The sequence below is a fragment of the Plasmodium vinckei genome (assembly GCF_900681995.1).
Source record: "Plasmodium vinckei vinckei genome assembly, chromosome: PVVCY_02".
In the NCBI taxonomy this organism is placed as follows: domain Eukaryota; phylum Apicomplexa; class Aconoidasida; order Haemosporida; family Plasmodiidae; genus Plasmodium; species Plasmodium vinckei.
Genome location: NC_051294.1, coordinates 102,817 through 121,800, shown reverse-complemented (window position 1 = coordinate 121,800; position 18,984 = coordinate 102,817). Strand labels below are relative to the sequence as shown.

General features: G+C 24.1%; 8 protein-coding genes across 8 annotated transcripts; 6 read left to right on the top strand and 2 right to left on the bottom strand.

The window, feature by feature from the left end:
• Positions 1-527: 527 nt before the first annotated feature.
• On the top strand, positions 528-2,192 carry PVVCY_0200370 (phenylalanine--tRNA ligase alpha subunit, putative; the record flags this gene model as incomplete). Its single annotated transcript, XM_008628179.2, has 1 exon — positions 528-2,192. The coding sequence occupies one exon, from the start codon at positions 528-530 to the stop codon at positions 2,190-2,192; it is 1,665 nt and encodes a 554-aa protein (XP_008626401.2).
• A 1,550-nt stretch (positions 2,193-3,742) lies between these two features.
• PVVCY_0200360 (phosphatidate cytidylyltransferase, putative) lies at positions 3,743-6,097 on the top strand (the record flags this gene model as incomplete). The annotated part of the gene is made up of 11 exons (XM_037634348.1): positions 3,743-3,801; positions 3,883-4,021; positions 4,107-4,269; positions 4,382-4,584; positions 4,695-4,816; positions 4,907-4,966; positions 5,110-5,254; positions 5,387-5,453; positions 5,540-5,598; positions 5,738-5,800; positions 6,023-6,097. 11 exons carry the CDS (start codon positions 3,743-3,745, stop codon positions 6,095-6,097), a joined length of 1,155 nt encoding a protein of 384 aa, XP_037490054.1.
• Positions 6,098-6,251: 154 nt separating this feature from the next.
• PVVCY_0200350 (conserved Plasmodium protein, unknown function) lies at positions 6,252-7,355 on the top strand (the record flags this gene model as incomplete). Its single annotated transcript, XM_037634346.1, has 6 exons — positions 6,252-6,266; positions 6,368-6,539; positions 6,650-6,732; positions 6,900-6,927; positions 7,030-7,165; positions 7,289-7,355. 6 exons carry the CDS (start codon positions 6,252-6,254, stop codon positions 7,353-7,355), a joined length of 501 nt encoding a protein of 166 aa, XP_037490053.1.
• Positions 7,356-7,974: 619 nt separating this feature from the next.
• Positions 7,975-8,604, top strand: PVVCY_0200340 (conserved Plasmodium protein, unknown function; the record flags this gene model as incomplete). The annotated part of the gene is made up of 1 exon (XM_008628181.1): positions 7,975-8,604. The coding sequence occupies one exon, from the start codon at positions 7,975-7,977 to the stop codon at positions 8,602-8,604; it is 630 nt and encodes a 209-aa protein (XP_008626403.1).
• A 182-nt stretch (positions 8,605-8,786) lies between these two features.
• Positions 8,787-10,823, bottom strand: PVVCY_0200330 (selenocysteine-specific elongation factor selB homologue, putative; the record flags this gene model as incomplete). Its single annotated transcript, XM_008628182.2, has 1 exon — positions 8,787-10,823. One exon carries the CDS (start codon positions 10,821-10,823, stop codon positions 8,787-8,789), a length of 2,037 nt encoding a protein of 678 aa, XP_008626404.1.
• Positions 10,824-11,655: 832 nt separating this feature from the next.
• Positions 11,656-12,075, top strand: PVVCY_0200320 (FAD-linked sulfhydryl oxidase ERV1, putative; the record flags this gene model as incomplete). Its single annotated transcript, XM_008628183.1, has 1 exon — positions 11,656-12,075. One exon carries the CDS (start codon positions 11,656-11,658, stop codon positions 12,073-12,075), a length of 420 nt encoding a protein of 139 aa, XP_008626405.1.
• A 365-nt stretch (positions 12,076-12,440) lies between these two features.
• PVVCY_0200310 (DNA-directed RNA polymerase II subunit RPB9, putative) lies at positions 12,441-13,269 on the bottom strand (the record flags this gene model as incomplete). The annotated part of the gene is made up of 2 exons (XM_008628184.1): positions 12,441-12,951; positions 13,103-13,269. The coding sequence occupies 2 exons, from the start codon at positions 13,267-13,269 to the stop codon at positions 12,441-12,443; spliced, it is 678 nt and encodes a 225-aa protein (XP_008626406.1).
• Positions 13,270-14,280: 1,011 nt separating this feature from the next.
• On the top strand, positions 14,281-17,849 carry PVVCY_0200300 (bromodomain protein, putative; the record flags this gene model as incomplete). Its single annotated transcript, XM_037634338.1, has 2 exons — positions 14,281-17,673; positions 17,763-17,849. 2 exons carry the CDS (start codon positions 14,281-14,283, stop codon positions 17,847-17,849), a joined length of 3,480 nt encoding a protein of 1,159 aa, XP_037490052.1.
• Between the last annotated feature and the right edge of the window lie 1,135 nt (positions 17,850-18,984).

Below are 18,984 nucleotides of genomic sequence, written 5' to 3'. Positions count from 1 at the left end.
AAATATGATAAAAAAATATGATAAAAAAATATGATATAGTAGTGACAATTTTTAAGATTAAAAAAGAAAAGAATTCGAGGTATTGTTACATAATTGGGTAAAATGTAACTTCATTTATGGCAAATTCAGAAAAGAAAGTGTCATAAAATTATTTGAAAAAAAAATATTTTTTACTAAATAATTTTTTTAATTTATTTCATATTTGCATTTCTATAAAGGATGCCAATTTTCATCCATTTTATTATCCCCACTATAATTTCACAAATTTTTTAAATTGTCAAATTTTATGACAAACCAAAGTAATAAGCTATAAATAGGTTAGTAAGAAGGAAACATACATATGGGTGTATAAATATAGATACACTATTCTTCTTTAGTAGAATATAATAAAATAAAAAAACGGAACTCTATAAATAGTCAGCATTGTTGAAGCTAAAATATAAACAGAACCCGACACAGTTTTACATCCAATAGTTTGTAGCATTAGTAAAATAGGTAGACAATACAAGATAGATCATAAATAAAAAATGAATATAAATACAGAGGAAGATAAAAGAAATGAGGAGTTAGTTGAGTTTCTAAATATTTTGGAGAATGAATTTAATATAAATGATGAAGATTTAAAAAATGAAAAAAAAGAAGATATTGATTATTATAATAATTTAAAAAAAGATAAAGGAATAGAAGTGTTTAGAAATAAACATGCAAACTCAATAAGGCTAAGTAATAAATATGGAATAGATCATAATAAAGTAATAGGGATGATTAAAAAGTTAGAAACATTATATTATATTATTAATATTGTTAAAAGTTTTAATATATATGATTTAACAGAGGAAGGAAAAGAATATTTAAAACATGGATCTCCAGAATTTGTTGTCTTAAAATATATTTATGAAAAAAAAAAATGTACTATGGATGAGCTTAAAAAATTATATGGTAAAAAGGGAGAAATAGGATTAAATATAAATTTAAAAGAAAAATTAATACAACTAAATAAAGTTGAAAAATGTTTAAGTTGTAATTTAGATAATGTAAATAATCAATTTGAAGATACAACACAAAAATGTCTAAGTATAATAAATACATTAGGTAATGAAGAAGAATCTCTCCTTAAAGAAATTAATAATTTATATTCAACAAAAGGAAAATCACAAAATTGTGTCGATTATGGAATTAAAATAATTAATGAACTTAAAAAGCGTAAGCTAATTGAAATAAAAAAAAAAACATATAGCCAAGTAATAAAAACAAGTAATTTCAAAAAAGAAATAAAAAAACAAATTACTGATTTAAATTATTTATTACTAAAAAATAATGAATATAAAAAATATGACATAAAAAAATATAATTTTTTTTCAAGTGGTAAAAAAATTAATAAAGGTAATATACACCTTTTAACAAAACAAATGAGATTTTTTAAAGATATATTTATTTCTCTTGGATTTGAAGAGATGAATACACAAAATTATGTTGAATCTTCTTTTTGGTGTTTTGATGCATTATATATACCACAACAACATCCAAGTAGGGACTTACAAGATACATTTTTTGTAAAATATCCTGAATACTCTCAAAATAATTTTATTGACAACGAATATATTGATAATATAAAAAGAGTGCACACAGATGGTGATTATGGAAGTTTTGGTTGGAATTATAAATGGAAATTAGATGAGAGTAAAAAAAATGTTTTAAGAACACATACTACTGCAAACTCTTGTCGAGCTTTATTTAAGTTAGCTAAATTATATAAAGAAAAAGGACATATTATACCTAGGAAATATTTTAGTATTGATAGAGTATTTCGAAATGAAAATTTAGATAGTACCCATTTAGCAGAATTTCATCAAATTGAAGGATTAGTAATTGATAAAAATATTGGATTATCACAATTAATAGCAATGTTATCTGCTTTTTATAAATATATAGGAATACATAAATTAAAATTTAAGCCAACTTTTAATCCATATACTGAACCATCTATGGAAGTTTATGGATATCATGAAGAACATAAAAAATGGTTGGAAGTTGGGAATAGTGGAATATTTCGACCTGAAATGTTAAGGCCAATGGGATTTCCAAAAGATGTTTCTGTGATGGCATGGGGATTAAGTTTAGAGAGACCAACCATGATAAAATATGGCATCAATAATATTCGTGACCTTTTTGGTTATAAGAGTGTAGTATAGCTTTTGACATATTAAGATGATAGCTGTTTATTATGACTTTATAGCTATTTTTTTTTTTTTTGGAATTTTGGCTAGCTGGTTAGCCATTGTTAATATATTTATATGTAATGGGGGAAAAGAAAAAAAAAAAGAGCATGGTAAGGGAATACTAAAAGTGGATATTCCTTATATCCATTTTGTTACTAAACCAGTTAGTACTTCCTTTTTTATTACAATTACTTAAATGTATGATGACAAAAAGTATCAATTTTCAAATGATGGAATAATTTTTTTTTTTCTTTCATCGTTTATGGTATTATGTATACACACACACACACATACGGGTAGTGGTGCATCCCTTTTTCACATGATACAATTTATTATTCATTTGGTGTTTTATTGATTTTGTTATTTTGTCATTTTGTTATATTGTGAATTTTTCTGGTTTATTAAAAATAAATTTTAAACTTTCCCTAATTTTTTTTCTTCTCATTCTTTGATAAATAGTATGAGATATCCATGCATGTTTCTTTTGCTCGCTTTTTTATTTACTGTGTTTTATATTTTTTTTAATTCTCCATTAAAATGGAAAAAAAAAAAAATAAAATGCAGGATGATGTACTTGTTTCATTAAATTATATGACAAAAATAATGAAAAAAAAAAAGAATTAAAATTAGTCATAAATTAATTTTGTAAAATGTTAAATAGAACATATCGTTTTTTAATAGAAGACATTGGGATGGTTAATATCCTTTTAGTTTGTTTGTTGGGTACAACAATATTGCGAAAAAATATGTTTATTTCCTACCAGTATATATATATATGGTTATTTTTAACAGTTTTATGTAACACAATAATTGTTATTAATTTATATTATGAAAAATGGAAAAATAAAATTTTCTTTCCATTTATTAGTTGCTCCTTAAGTATAGGAGAGCATTATAAAGGCGAGACATTGTCAAGTTCATCAAATAATATAAAGAATAAAAAAAATGATAAATTTTATAATATTTCTAAAAAAACAAAATTATCAATTGCTTTTTTAAAATTATTTGTGTATACATATGTGGAAAATTTTTTTTCTTTTTTTTTTCTTCCACTTTTGTCTACCCTCCTGTTTTTCAAATATGGCATTTTTCGCTATGGTAAGTTTTTTAATCATATTGAAGGGTTCATATATGGATATATTGTTATTTTTGTGATTTATATATTTTTATTTTTTTTTTTATTTTTTGTAGAGATCGCAAAATTATCTCTTATTTTTGTAAACATATTTGCTATTTCAAGTGTATATCTGAGATATGTTAAGATTAACATTCTGTCGTATATTTTATGTCATATCTCGTTGTTCACTATAACTTTAGGTATTCAAAATGTGCAATCACCTGACTGTTCATGTGGTTATTCATGTGAATTCTAAATAAAATAATAGATCGGTTGTAGGAATAGCACTTATATATATTCCTAACATAATGCAAACACATTTTTCATATATATACTTTTTTTGATATTTTTTTACGCAGCTATAATAAAAGTGCAAGAAAATGTATTTATATGTTTTTTGGTTTTTATGGTGGTTTTCACCTTTTATCACATTTTATTAATAGCAATATTTCGTTTGGCAAATAGGTTGGTAGATTTATTTTTTATTTTTTTCATTTTGTCTAATTGTTAGTCTTTTAATTTTCACCATTTCTTTTTCTTTTTTAGAGTATTTTCATTCATGAATGGGATACTTATAAGTTCGATTGGGACATTTTTTTTAACCGCTTCATTATATAGTCTAACTTACGACTATTTAAATGTTAAGGTATTTCCTGGATTAATTTTTTTAGTTTTAAGCAAATTGGTAATATAAAATGGGAATTATCTATACGTGTACATGTAAAATAGATTGCATATTTGCATATTTGATGTTAATTATTTTCTCTTAGATATTGAGCATAGCATTATATGGGGGATATTGTGCATATTTTATACAAAATGGCAAAGACAAAAAACAAAACAAAACGAAAATTATTATAGCAACATTTCTTTTTTTTTCTTATAACATATACAACTTTTTTTTAAAAGAGCATAATACTGGAAATATAAATGGTTAAATAGTGATTCGAAAAAAATGAAAAATATGTTTGGATATTATGTGTGTAATTTTGTATTACTAAAGCTTTTTTTATTATAGATTTAATTATTGTAACTTTGTTGACAGACATAAAATTCCTAGACTATGCAATGAACCTTATAAGAAGGAATAACAATTTGATTTTAATAGGAGTATGGTTTTTCATAACATTATTGTATCTAATTTTTATAAACTTTTTAACTAAAAAACAAGAAAATTTAATATATATAAGGAAGCATTACCATTTCCTTCTTTTTGTGAATACCAATTTAGCATTTTGGGCAGGGAAAGTAAAAATACACAAATTTAAGTCTATGCATTTGGTTGTGCAAGGAGTGTGTATCATATATTTATGCCGCTCTATATTTACTTATTTATTATTTGTCATTTTTCATTTCAGGTTGAGTTGCTAACAATAGTGCTATCATTTATATTACCCCTTTTCATACTGATTGAGATTTTACGAAAAAATTACGAAAATGCATTTAATTCCAACAACTGGCTGAATTTATTTTTTACAAGGTTTTATATATAAAAAAAAATATGCATAAACAGTATTGTCTTTTACTTTTGAAGCAAAAAATATATTTAAAATTTTTATTATTTTTATAGGTTTATCGATGATAGAGACCGGCATGGACTTATTTTAACACACATATATCTTTTAGCTGGGTATATTTTTATAATAATAAAATAGTTTGTCACTAATTAAGATAATCATACTACATTTACATATATATGTGTGTGTGTGTGAATATGAGCTTGAGCTATCACTTTTTAAAATTTAATAAATTTTTTATGTAATTTTCTTTTAGAGCATACTTGCCAATTGTTGCTGATGTTGTTTTGAGCAACACCAATTATAATTATAATAAGAAAGAAATCATATATTTATTTCGAGAAACAAATTTAATTTTATATTGTTCTGGATTATATTCCATATGCATAGGGGATTCATTTGTTAGACGATATTATTATTTAGTTTTTATTTTTTTTAAATGTTTTATAATACATGAGTAATTATCATGGCGTATTATAGTAGTTTTATATGTACAGGTTTATTTATTCTATTTTATGTTTCTTTATTTTAAGGCGGCAATAGGAGGACGTTTATATTCCACCCCAAAAATCACGAATACAAATAATAAATCCTATTTAGGTAAAAATGTGTTACATAATATATATAGGCATTACGTTATTCTATTTATGTGTGTGTGATTTTATTCATACTTTCCACATTTTTAGGTTGTTTTTTTTTTTTTTGTACTACCTTCTTATCGCTAGTTTTTTTTAGCTACCTTCAGGTAAAAAAAAAAAAATACACAAAAAATTATTAACATAGACGTTAATAATTATGCACATACATGCGTATAAGTTTAGATTAACATAATATGATTTTATATATATACATACATATATGATGTTTTATACTTATTTTTAAAGAAAACAAATTTTACTAATATAAAAGAATGCTTTATTATATCATTATTTGGGGCTATATTCGAGGTTAGCAAAAAGGAGAGAAAAATAAAATTAAAAATAAATTCTATATTATATGTATATATATATTATGACGCCTAGCCAAATAATTACACAGTTGTGTAGTTAAAATATGTACATGTGCATATGGTCATACATTTATGTAAAAATCTGTATTGGTGAATATGCTTATTTTTTTTACATATATTAATTTTTTTTCACCTTTATTTTTTCATTTATTTTTTTAAGGCTTATTTGAACGATATCGATAATTTACTTTTACCAATTTTTTCTTTTTGCGTGTATTTATGTTTTGAAGAATAAAAGTTGGATTGAATTGGCCCTTAATAATTTTTTTAAATTTTTTTTTATTTTGAAAACAAATGGATATTATAACAGTTCAATAGAAATTATATACTTGTTAGGATTTTTTTTATTTCCTATTATTCGTTTTTTTTTTCTTTTTGTTTATTCCAAGATGGCATATGTTAAGGTAACTATTTTTCATCCTCACCAAATTTTATGACCTGTTCATGCTAAATTAATACACTTATATAGGTGCATGGATACAACTATTGTGTATTTCTTTTATAGGTGCCATCAGATATAACAATACTTGAACACACATACTCGAAAAATAATAAAAAGAAAAAAATATTTTTTTTGAAAAAACTTTTCATTCGATGCTCATTTTTTACTATTGGAAATAAATGTAGCAAACTAAATAGTAGTGATGTAATCAAAGTCCTTTCAAATGTTTATTCAGGTAATATTAGCTTAGGTATTTATAGAAAATACACATATATGTTTGTGATAGCATATGTAGGATATTCGTCTATATAATGTACTTATGTTTTTTTTTTCATACCCCATTAGGTGATGCTTCTAGCAACCCTAATATTAATACAGCAAGCATTTTAGACATTTTAAATACACGGCAGAAAGATATAGAAAAGCAGGTAATATAAAATGAGTACATGTATGTAGATTTCCCATTTTGGGAAGATGTTAAGATAAAGATGTGCATATGTCAGTATAGATAATTAGTAACAATTTTTATAGTCTTATATTATGCATTGTTCATCAAGAACATTTTATTTATATATTTTTTTCACCATTTTTATAGGTTAAATGCAAAATGTACTCTTTTGTTGGTAAGCTCAATTAGAATGAAGCATAAGCTATTGTGCTTCCCCAAACTATTCATACATTTTCTTAATAACATTTGTTTGATTTAATTTTTTTTTTTTTTAAAGGGTCTATATTGCTTCCGTTGTACAGCCTTAGAATGTTTAAATATTATGACATAAAGAGCAAAGCAATAATGGTACCATTTTTTTCCATCATGGGTATGTATTTTGGTTCATTCACTGGGAATTTAGTAACTGGGAGGTTAGGAATAAAAAAATGGATAATATATATATATATATTCATATAATATGAATATTTATTTTTCAGCTTTTTATGGATTTATATTAACTTATTTGAGAGTATTCATAATTTTTATTCTCTCAGATTCAATGATTATAAAAGGTCAAAATTTTTGGGGACTCTACCTGCAAATGTCTACTTGAAGGAGTGACCAAGTTCAGGAATTTGCCATGGGCATGCACATGTGCATCCATACGCATGCCATATATATATAAGGAATTAATTTTATCCCTTGTTTTATATAATTAACAGAGAGCAAACTTGTTTTTTTTTTGCTTTCAACATTTTTTATAATGTATATACACAAAAAAGAGCTACTTTGATAGTAAACTCTTAACACGAAAAAAAAAATATATATATTTTTTGTGTCCATCCTGTTTATTTAAACCTTTTATTGTTTAATCTTTTATTATTCTTATTTTTTTTATTTCCTATTCTACATGTTTGTAAATCACATTTTTTTATATGCCTATACAAGCACATTTGTGTATCCACATAAAACGTATGAGTTATATTTGACTTATTTATATGCAGTTTGTTTCATTCTGCTAAACATTAGATTTTTAATTTAAAAAAAGTTATTCAAAAATTTTGGCGTATACATATAAATATTATATGGGGTGTGTACTCTTTTTTATAAAATAAAAAAAAGTTATAAACATAAAGGAAAAGACGTGTTATCATATATATGCAGAACTAATAAAATAATGGCAATCATATTCTCTATTTTGTTTGTTGTTGTTGTTTTTTTGAATATATCATGCGACAAAATGTATGACATAAAAGATTTATCACAAACGGAGCAGAAACTTGCATTAAATTTAATTCAAATATATGAAAGTACAAAAAGTGCTGAAGAGGAATTTTATAAAAAATTTGAAAATTGGAAACAAATATATAGTGAAGTACAACCAAAGAATAGTAAAAAGAATGATGGAAATAAAAAAGAAAATATATTTAATACTAATACTGTTTTGAAGTCTGTATCTGAAAATAAACAAAACGATATTAATAAATCTCAAGTGCCACAACCTTCTTTTGTTCAAATAAAATCAAAAGGACCAGTAGAGGAAGAAACAATATGGAGAGCTTTATATGACACACAATTAAAGCGATCTCCAGCAACTGAAAGCATACATGTATTTTCTAAAGAAAATATAGAAAACGAATATGAAGAAGCAAAATTATCTGCATTCGTATCACAAATAGATATGATGAGAAATAATTTTGAAAAAAATTTACATTATATGAATGAAGAATTGCCACGAAAAAAAAGATTAATGGATATAATTAAAACAGCGAATTTGTTAGAAACTGACTTGAGCAAATTGTACAAAAAAAACACCGACAAATATGTTGTTCCTAAAAAAATATATGAAGGGACAAAAGTTTCTTGTTAAACATGTATTACTATGATAAGGGAAAGAATAAAAAATATATCCTATAATGATTGATATTTTTGTACACATTTGGCTACTTTTTTTTTTTTTTTTTTTTTACCTGACTTGTTCATAAATTTTTTTGCAAGTGTTAAATGCACCAGTCATGTGATTTGAATTATTTAATTTTATTGTTTATATCCTTACATAAAAATTTTTCTTTTTGTAAAAATGTCTTTGTAATATTTAATCATGACTATGTACGATTTTATATTGTCCTTAATATGTGAAATATCATCATCAAAATGAGCAATGAATTTTCCATTTTTTGCAAAAGATTTGGCTATATAGCCAATGGTTGCTATTTTGCACACATTTTTATTTTTTTGATGTTCTATGGGTATAAGATAAATTTTTTGGGTCAAATAAGCTGTGACTTGATTTGAAGAGGTAAAAACATTTTTACATAATAAAGTAGTGTTGTCAATTAGTTTTTCAATTAATCCAATTTTTTCTTTTTCTTTCATTATTTTAAAATTTTTATAATCTTCATGTTCATTTAAACATGGCTTTTTGTTCATAACAAATGTGGAATTATTAATTTTGGAATTTATTGCACTATCTTTAATTATGTCTACTATATTACCATGTAAGCATATTCTGCAGTTTATATTTTCATCGTTTTTTAAAAATATGCATTTTTCACCGTTAAATCCATACATTTTTTTATTTAAGACAACTAAAAAATATATTTCTTCTTTTTTTTCGTCTTCTTTTTCATCTTCAAATAAATCACTCTCTGAAATTGTTTCATCATTTATATTGTTAAAATATTCCACCTCATCAATAATTAAGTAATTCCCATTTCTATCAAACCCAATATTGTTTGAAAGGGAAGTGGAATTTGTTTTCCCATTGTGCTGGAAATTATTTTCGTGTTCCTTTTCTTGTTCTTCTTTTAACTTTTTAAAAAAGAAACCATAAGAATGAGATGAAGCAAAACCAATTATGCATGTTAACAATTCTTTGTTTTTTATACTTTTTTTATAAAATTCAATTAATTTTACTTTACAAATAAACACAGTAAAATTACATATACTCGATTTTTCATGAACAATTATACCTCTTTCTACTTTTTTCAAATTTTTAATATTATCATGTGATATTAAAAATGATAATCTATTACCTGATGTGCCTTCTTTTTTTTTTTTTTTAAAGCTTTGTATATCTTTAATTTTTCCTTTTATATTTAAAGGCAATATTGAAATATCCGAATTTATTGTTATTTTCCCTTTTATAACAGTTCCGGTATATACCATACCTTTCCCCTTGATTTCAAATGAATGGTCATATAAAAAATAAAAATCTTCAAAACTTGGATTATTTTCTCTTACTGGGATTTTTATAACACTTTTTAACAGTTCTATAAGTTCATTTATATTTTCACTTGCAGGTTTTTCTTTTTTTAAAATGCTGGAACGAGGATTAAATTCGTTTGGAGTGTCTTTACATATAGAGTTTGCCTTTTCCCCCATTTCAGAATCACCCACTTCATCAGCACCTGTATTTTTACTGTTAGCAGATAAGCTGACTATGTAATATGATAGCTTTTTTAGAGATGTTCTATTTATTGCGTCTTTAATTTTTTTTTTCATGGAATTTATTTTTTTATTCCTTTCATGTAAAGGTATTAAATCAATTTTATTTAGAATAATAATAATATCACTTTTTACAAATTGGCATAAAACTAGGCATTCTATTGTTTGTTTTTGTATACCTTTATTTATATCTATAACTAAAAAAATCATATCCATAATTTTTGCTCCCATTACTATGCATTTGATTAGGGAATGATGGCCAGGGCAATCTACTAAACATATTTGTATTATTTCATCTTCAGGGTTTTCGTCCGATATATTTATACCCCCTTCACAATCATTATTAATATCCTCTCTTTTTACGTTATTTTGATCGGGAATATGTTCATTTATGTTTGACTTGTGTTTGTATATTATTTTATTGTTTTGGGTTTCCCCATGTTGATTTTGGCTAGTTGCAATTTGGCTTTTTTTTTTTTTTATATAAAATGATGAAAACCCAAGATCAATGGTTATTCCCTTTTCTTGACTTTGCCTATGCTTATCCAAAGCACAGGTACTCAAAACTTCACTTAAGCACCTACATAAACTTGTTTTCCCAGAATCTACATGTCCTAATACCCCTATATTAACATTAATCATTCATTCAGTATGTGTGCAATTATGTGTAAATTTTTCAGTAAAAAAAAAAAAATATGGCTATCTGCAAGAAAGTAATATATTTTTCTGAATTGTGCAGGTAAAAATGAAAAATGTTAATATTCATTCAGTTTTAAAAAAGTATTTTTAATGTGATAAAAAATATGAATAAGCACACATGTATATAGTATGAAATTACAAAGTATATATATTTGTGAGTTTTGAAAATTGAAAAAATTCAATAAATTAAAAGGAAGAAAAATATACAATATATGTAAAAATAAAATAACAAAACTGTAGTTACTAAAAAAGTGATAAACATCAAAGGAAAAAAAATAGGTTAGATATAAACCATACCAATGGTATAACAAAAACGGATTTTAAATAATCTTTATGTGCTTGAAAAATTATATTTTTTTTTGTCGTTTTTTTCATAAAAATTTTCAACAAAAATAAAATCGTAGCTTTATATACAAGCTTTATTTTTTTATTTTACATTTTTTATTTTACATTTTTTATCTTTCAATATATTATTAACTAAAACAGATAGTTGATATGGTCATATATGCAGAAAGCAGCAAATCATTTCCTCTTGGAAATTAAACTATTCACATTAATATCAACACTAGTATGGTATACATATTAGTACAAAAGAATGAATATATATAAATAGGGAAGTTTGCAGTGTTTATTTTTTCAAGCAAATTTAATATATGATGAAAAGCGCATAAAAAGGAAAGAAATAAAAGAAAATCAGTTTTGAAGAACTTGTCATTATTTCAAGAGCCAAAGGATAAGAAAAAAAAAGTATGCTACAAATTTATGTATTACAAAAATGGAAATAAAAAAATGTTATGAAAATTCATGTAATGATAGAAAAAAAGAGAACAATTTTGAAAATAATAAAGTTGGGGGAATAAAAAAAATATACCCACCAGATCGAAGGGAAATAGGACGAGCCGCATGGATGATTCTACATACGGTGTCAGCTAACTATCCAAATAATCCAACCGAAGATGAGAAAAAAAAACATTTAGATTTTTTTTATTCTTTTTCAAATTTATATCCTTGTCATATTTGTAAATTAGATCTATTAGATATATTAAAAAAATACAAATTAACATGTACAAATAAAATTGAATTTTCAACATTTATTTTTAACTTACATAATATGATAAATGAAGAAATAGGAAAGGATATTTATGTTTCGGACAACATTCAAAATATAATAGATAAGTATAAAACGGTAGATTAAAACGTGCAACTTTATTAATATTTCATTTGCCAAGAAATGTGCATGAACAATGATGCTTAAGTTAGGAAGGAAAAAGTGAACTACAAATATATAGAGATATAATAATACTTTTTTTTTTCGTTTTTTCTTTTTACTTTTCTTTTTTCCTTTTTTTCCGTTATGTCCTGGGACTTATTTCATTTTTTTGTGCATTTTTTATATTTAACTTTTTTAATTTAAAAAAAATTTATATGTTTTGAGTTTAAACAAATGTAAATTATTATTTAATGTGTTAAATAAAGATATTATTAAAAAGGTATAAATGTAAGGAAAATAAAATGAGGATATGAATACAGGTTGATGATTTTTTTTTTTTTAGTTGTGTCTCAAAAATATTCGTCGACACTACTATCACTAGCTTCACCAAGTTCTGGATTATCTTCCTCTGGATTTTGATTACTTGATATAATTTTAAACAGTTCTTGTTTTAATTGAACTTGTTCATGTTCTTCATTATGATCTGATACTTCTGATTTGACATGAGGATATTTATTTCCTGCTCTGGATGACCATCTCTTATTATTGCCATCTCCCATTGGATGATCATTTTCATGTTTAATGTATAATTTGGAATCTATTTCATTGAATTGATTTGATAGGTCTCCATTTTTTTTATTATAATTTGAAGCATCATAATTAGAATGTTGTATTTCTTTTTCCCAATATTGACAATTTTTATTTGTACATACAAAAATTAATGCCATTGGATTGTAACTAATTTTTTCAGGTAGCTGTAAAAAAACAGCTTCTGAGTTACCGCATTGTTTGCATATCCAATCTCGAACCCGTCCAAGAGCGGGATCATTTTTTGTTTCAGGATGGATATAAACATCTTCCCTACAAATAAGAAGTGATAGAAAAAAATGAAACATGCAAAGAAAATTTTCATTCAATATTTCACTAGTATACTTATGTAGTCTAGAAAAATGATTTTATTTCCCGAGTCATATTGTTTGTATAAAAATATGAGAGAGTAGTAGGGACTTACTTTCTGTTGTAGTTGTAGTTAATCCGAGCTACAATGTTATTGTTTTCATTTTGTTGATTTGAAATATAATCACAACTTCGGCAAACATAAATAAGTTTTTTATTTTTTTTATCACTCCTGGCATATAAGATATTATTGCATTCCTCACAAAAGTTAACTTCAGCCATATTGAAAAGAATTAGAAAAAAAAAAAAAAAATTTTAGCTTGCCATGAAATTTGTAGTTCTATACTAAAACAGTTAAGTAAGTGAAAAGAGAAATGCTTTTATGTTTATCTCTTTATGTTTGTAATAATAAAAATAAAATATATTTCGTCATGTCAGCTTGTAAGCAGATTGATGGGTATACTATTGTTTATTAAAAAAAAAATAAATAAAAACTCATTTTTATGTCACTAAAAAAGGAGAAGTTTAAATAGAGTTTGATATGGAAACAACAAAATTGTTGGATAGCATAAATAATCTGGAAAAAAAAGGAAAGAAAAAATAGTGGAAAAAATGTAAAATTATATACGGAATGCATTTACCATTTTTTATGCCTCTTGGACAATATTATATGTGAGAAAAAAAAAAAAAAAAAAAAAAAAAAAATATAGCGAAGATACATATACATATTGAAAATATTAACTACATATGATTAAACATTTGAATCATTTTGTTTAAAATATAAAGGAAAAAAAAAAGAAGATATATTTTTTTTATTAAAACTGTAAAAGGATTTGTAAACATGGATGGAAATAAAATATATCATTAATTATATGATGAATGATTTAGCAAACTAATCATAAAAACATTTGATGCAACTATATTTTAGGTGGGAAAAAAAAAGTACCACTACAAACGCATAATTGTCATGTGTCATTGTATAGATATATATATAAAAAAGTAATGAATTATTATGATTTTTTTAAGTGGGAAAGTTCAATATATTTGTGATGAATAATCAAAAGAATGAAGATTGTAAAAAAATGAAAGATATTTTATTTATACTAATGTATACACAAAATAATAAATGTTGATATTTAAACAATTTTTATAATAATTGTTTGTTTCACGTCCTGTGCAAAGGTTGGAGTAACTACGCACATACATATGTTTATAAAGAGCTTTCCGATTAATTTGATTTTGCTAATATAAAATTGGATTCCCATTGAATATTATGAGCATACAATACTTTGAATGGAAACGAGACGGAGTTTGAGAACAAAAAAGCAGGATGGCGACGAGAAAAAAAGCAAATCAAAAGAAGGTAAAGAAGTGAAAGAAGTAAAAGAAGTGAAAGAAGTAAAAGAGGTGAAAGAAGTGAAAAGTGTGAAAGATGCAAAAGAAGTGAAAAGTGTGAAAGAAGGGAAGAAGGACGGCCCCAATGTTAGTGTGACTACTTCGGGACAAAAAAAAAGTGCGCCGGTAAAAGGTAAGGGGAATGAAAAGGATGAGAAGAAAAAATCGAACGAGCCAATTAGTAAAGGAGTAAATGGGAGTCGGAAAAAGGTGCAAGAAATTGAAACAAATAAAAATAAGAATGTAACAAAATCAAGAATTGTTTTAAGACGACGAACAAATAATAATGATGTAGTTAACCTTAGTGAATGTGATGAAAAAGGGGTAGAAGTAAAAAATAAAACAGTTGAAAAAACTGGAAAAAGTAACAAAAATAAAGATGAAGTTGAAGATAGTGAAAATTCCAAAGCAGATGTAGGAACTGATAGTACGTATTTAAGTAAAAATGCAAATAATAATGTGAAAGAAAATCAAACAATTATAAATAGAAGCATTAAAAGACGATTATCACAACTTTTAGATCGACTAAAAAAGGAAAAGGTATTTCAATGCTTGAATGATGCAAGTGATTATTCTGAAATACTTGGTGAGAATAAGGAAAAAAAAAGTAATGGAAAAGGTGGAGGAATAGAAAAATGCTTAGATCCATCGTTAGTGCAAAAAACAAATGTAGATATAATCCATAGTAAGTTACATTATGAAATGTATAAAGATGAAAAGGAATTTAATGATGATATATTATTATTGTTTGAGAATGCTGTAAATATTATAGAGTCTGAAAAAAATAAAAAAGAAAAAATAAATTTATACAATATGCGAAAAAATGCATTAAAACATTATCAATCAGAATTTTATAAATTAATAATATCTATACGAGGAACAAAAGAAGCAAAAAATATTTTAACTTCCTTCAATGATTATTATGAAAAAGATGAGGAACACTTTTCAAAAATGTTTGAAAATGTTGATGATAGTAAAACTGATAAAAAGTGCACAAAAATCGGTGAAGAACTGTCAATTAATAAGGAAGTAGACGTTAGGAATAATTTAAACATTTCTGACAGTGTGAAAGTAAAAGAAAAAAATAGTGGTGATCTTACTAAGGATGATTCAAATAAAAATAAAAAAAAAGCTTCTGTATTTCGAATAAAATTAAAATTGGATACTATAAAGATAGATGAACTAAATAGTGTTGAAATGGATAGAAAACATTCTACACAATTTAGTTTAGATAAAAAAGAATCGATACACATTGATAAAGTTGAAACAAAAAGAGAGATGAAACATGATGGAGAGCATAGTCAAGATGAAGAAAGTGGACATAATATAAGTGGAAACTCAAGTTTTGTAACGAAAAAAATAATACATAATGAAATAAATAAACCAATAACAAGCCAATGGGAAAATATATTAAAAAGTCATATATTAAAAGTTTTAAAGAATGATAGTAATTCTATTTATTTTAAGATTCCAGTATTAGATGATAAAAATATAAATGATAGAATAAAAGAAGAATATAAAATAAAAATAGCAAAACCAATGGATTATACAACAGTTACTAATAATTTATCGAATGGTATTTATAAAGAACCTAATGAAGCTTATAATGATATAAAACTTATATTTAAAAATTGTTTAGATTTCAATCCAGATATATTACAAAATAAATATATTATAGATGCAGCAAAAGGTAGTGATGAAAAGTTTGAAAATTTATGGAATCAATGGAAAGACAGAATACATGATAGTTATAATAATTCATGTAATAAAATATTTAGTATGAATAATTATATAGAATATTTTAAAAAAAAAAAAATAAAAAAAAAAAAATATACTAGTATATATTCTATATGGATTAGCTACCTAATTAATAATAAAGTTGATATTATCGAATTTTGCAAATTAAGAAATATAGATATTAATAAATTAAATGAAAAAAGTATACCACCAATTTGTATAGAAAATGTGAATTTAAAAAATTTTAAAAACATGAATAAAAATAATCTGTTTTTCTTTATCTTTAAAGAAGAGTATAAAAATATTTATGATAAAATTCCATCTAGTAGTTCTACAAAAAATGAAAATGAAAAAAAAGAGCATAATGATGAATATGTAGATAAGGGTGATGATAAATTGAAATGGGAAAGTGGGAGTAAAAAAATTAAAATATCTTTAAAAAGTAATTTTATTGATAAAAAGAAATCCATTGATGATGTTAAAAAAGCACGATATATATATCCTAAGATTTTAAAAACATGGAAAAAAAGATATAACAATGTTATTTATTTTGGTGAGAATATATTTGATAACTATTTAGAAAATAAAAAAAGTTGTATGGTAAAATGTGACAATAACACATTTATGACAAACTGTTTTCATTTTAAAAATGTTCTAGAAAATTTGGAAGATTTCATAAGCACTCCACAGGTGGGTGATGAGACTAGTGTAAAGCAGGATGGAGTGGTAGAAAAACTAACTGACAATATTAGCACTAGTGAAGTGAATGATGGTGACAATCTGATAAATATGCAACATGACAAAGGGAATGGAGAACGCAATAAGCGAGAGTTTGAAGAACATAATTGTTTATCCATAAGTTTGAAAAGAAAGAAAAGCAATGAAATTAATATACCAGTTTGTAGTGAATTTCAAACAGATTCCAACTGGGATAATAGTGACGATGAAGAGGTTCGAAATTTTCCCAACAAAATGGATAACATAAAAAATGAGAAACCGAATGAAATTGTAAATCAAGTAGATGAGACAACCTTGTTTAATATTGATAATGAAAACTTTTATAATTTTCATGGACTATTTAATAAAGTACCAAATTTAAATGAAAAAATGTTTATAAAAAATATAAAAAAAGAAAAAACAATTTTAATAAGTTTAAATTTGGATTATAGTAAAATCGAAGATTCATCATATTCTCCCATTAATAACACCTATTTTTATAACTACCATTTTGATAGTGATTTTTTTTTTTTTATAAAATCAGAGTATAAATTAAATTTGTACATAAAAATTAAGAGAAAGTATATTTATATAAATAATGAAAATTATATAGAACATTTAAAAATACAATTAATAAATAAATGCAAACAAAACAATCAAATTAAGTTATATATATCTAACAATGCGCTAACTAAAAATGGAAATAACTTAATAACTTATTTAGAGAAATGCTTTACCGATTTACACACACAAAATTTTTCTACCAACTCTATGAGGATACATGATTCAGCAAACAAGGTCTCGGAGCTCATCTCCCGAGTCCAGACATACGTAAGGGTAGGTTCAAATTGGCACATTATTCCACTACATAACTTTTACATTATTTCATTATATAACTTTTACATTATTTTTCCGTCCCCTTTTAGAACATCGATGCACTTGTAAAAATTGACAATGAGGACAAGACGAGCATAACAACAATAACGGTTTTAAGGAAGAAGCCCAAATTGTGATAAAATGATTTGGTTTTTCTAAAATGGGGAATTAATTTTACTAATTAGTGGGTTGTGAATTTGTTGGAAAAATATAAGGTGACCCATGTTCATTACTATTTTGACAATATTTTTTTTTTTTTTTTTTTCATATTTTTTTATACTTTTTTCTACTTTTTTTGTTTTGTAACTTGAAATAATTTGACATTTTTTTACAATAACAATGAATAAGCAGATTTTTAGAACAACTATAAAATATGCTAACAAAAAAATGAGCAAAGATGTTGTATATTTTTAATTAAAAATAAATGTGTCTATATATTTCCCTTTAAGTATGAATATTTTTTTCAAACTTCATAAATATTTACGAAGTTTGTTTGTCTATGCTAAAGAAATGGTAGTACAACAAATTTATACTACATGCTTATGTATATTTAAAAATGATAGATTAAATATTATCAGTTATTTTTGTCTATATATTTTAGCATGTTAATTTAAATTGATTATTAAAAATGTAAAAAAAAAAAAAAAAAAATTATGGACAAGATGATGTTTAAAATAATGGGATATCAATTATTGTAGAAAATGTAAAGTACAATAATAATTTTGTTTTCAATTTTGTTTTCCTTTTATTTTGTTTTCCATTTAATTTTTCTATTTATATATGATAAATGTTTTAATAATGTTTTGTTTTTTTTGACAAATTGTATATATAATTTTTTTTTGTATAGTTTATAAATTTCATTTCCATAATTGTTTAAACAATTTTTTCGCCCCACTCGGCGTTTTAAAAAATATTATGTTTAATAGTGTTTTTTTATTTTTAATATATACTAGTTATTTTTGTTTTAATTTTTTTATTCTTATTTTTTTTTATATATTTAAAATTTTTATATATTTTTTTTCATTTTTTTTTATTTTTTTCGATTACCTTCATTTTTCCCATTCTGTTTTGTGTTTCATTTTTTCACTTTCATTTTATTAATTTCCTTTTCCCCACTATTTATAAAAAAAAATAAAGAAATTTAAAGGATGGGGAAATAAATATCTTTACAAAACATATGGGAGTCATATCATTGCTATTTATAAAGTTATGGCATTATATAAGATATTGTAAGTGTTTACTTTTTTTTTTTTTTGGATACGTACAATATTA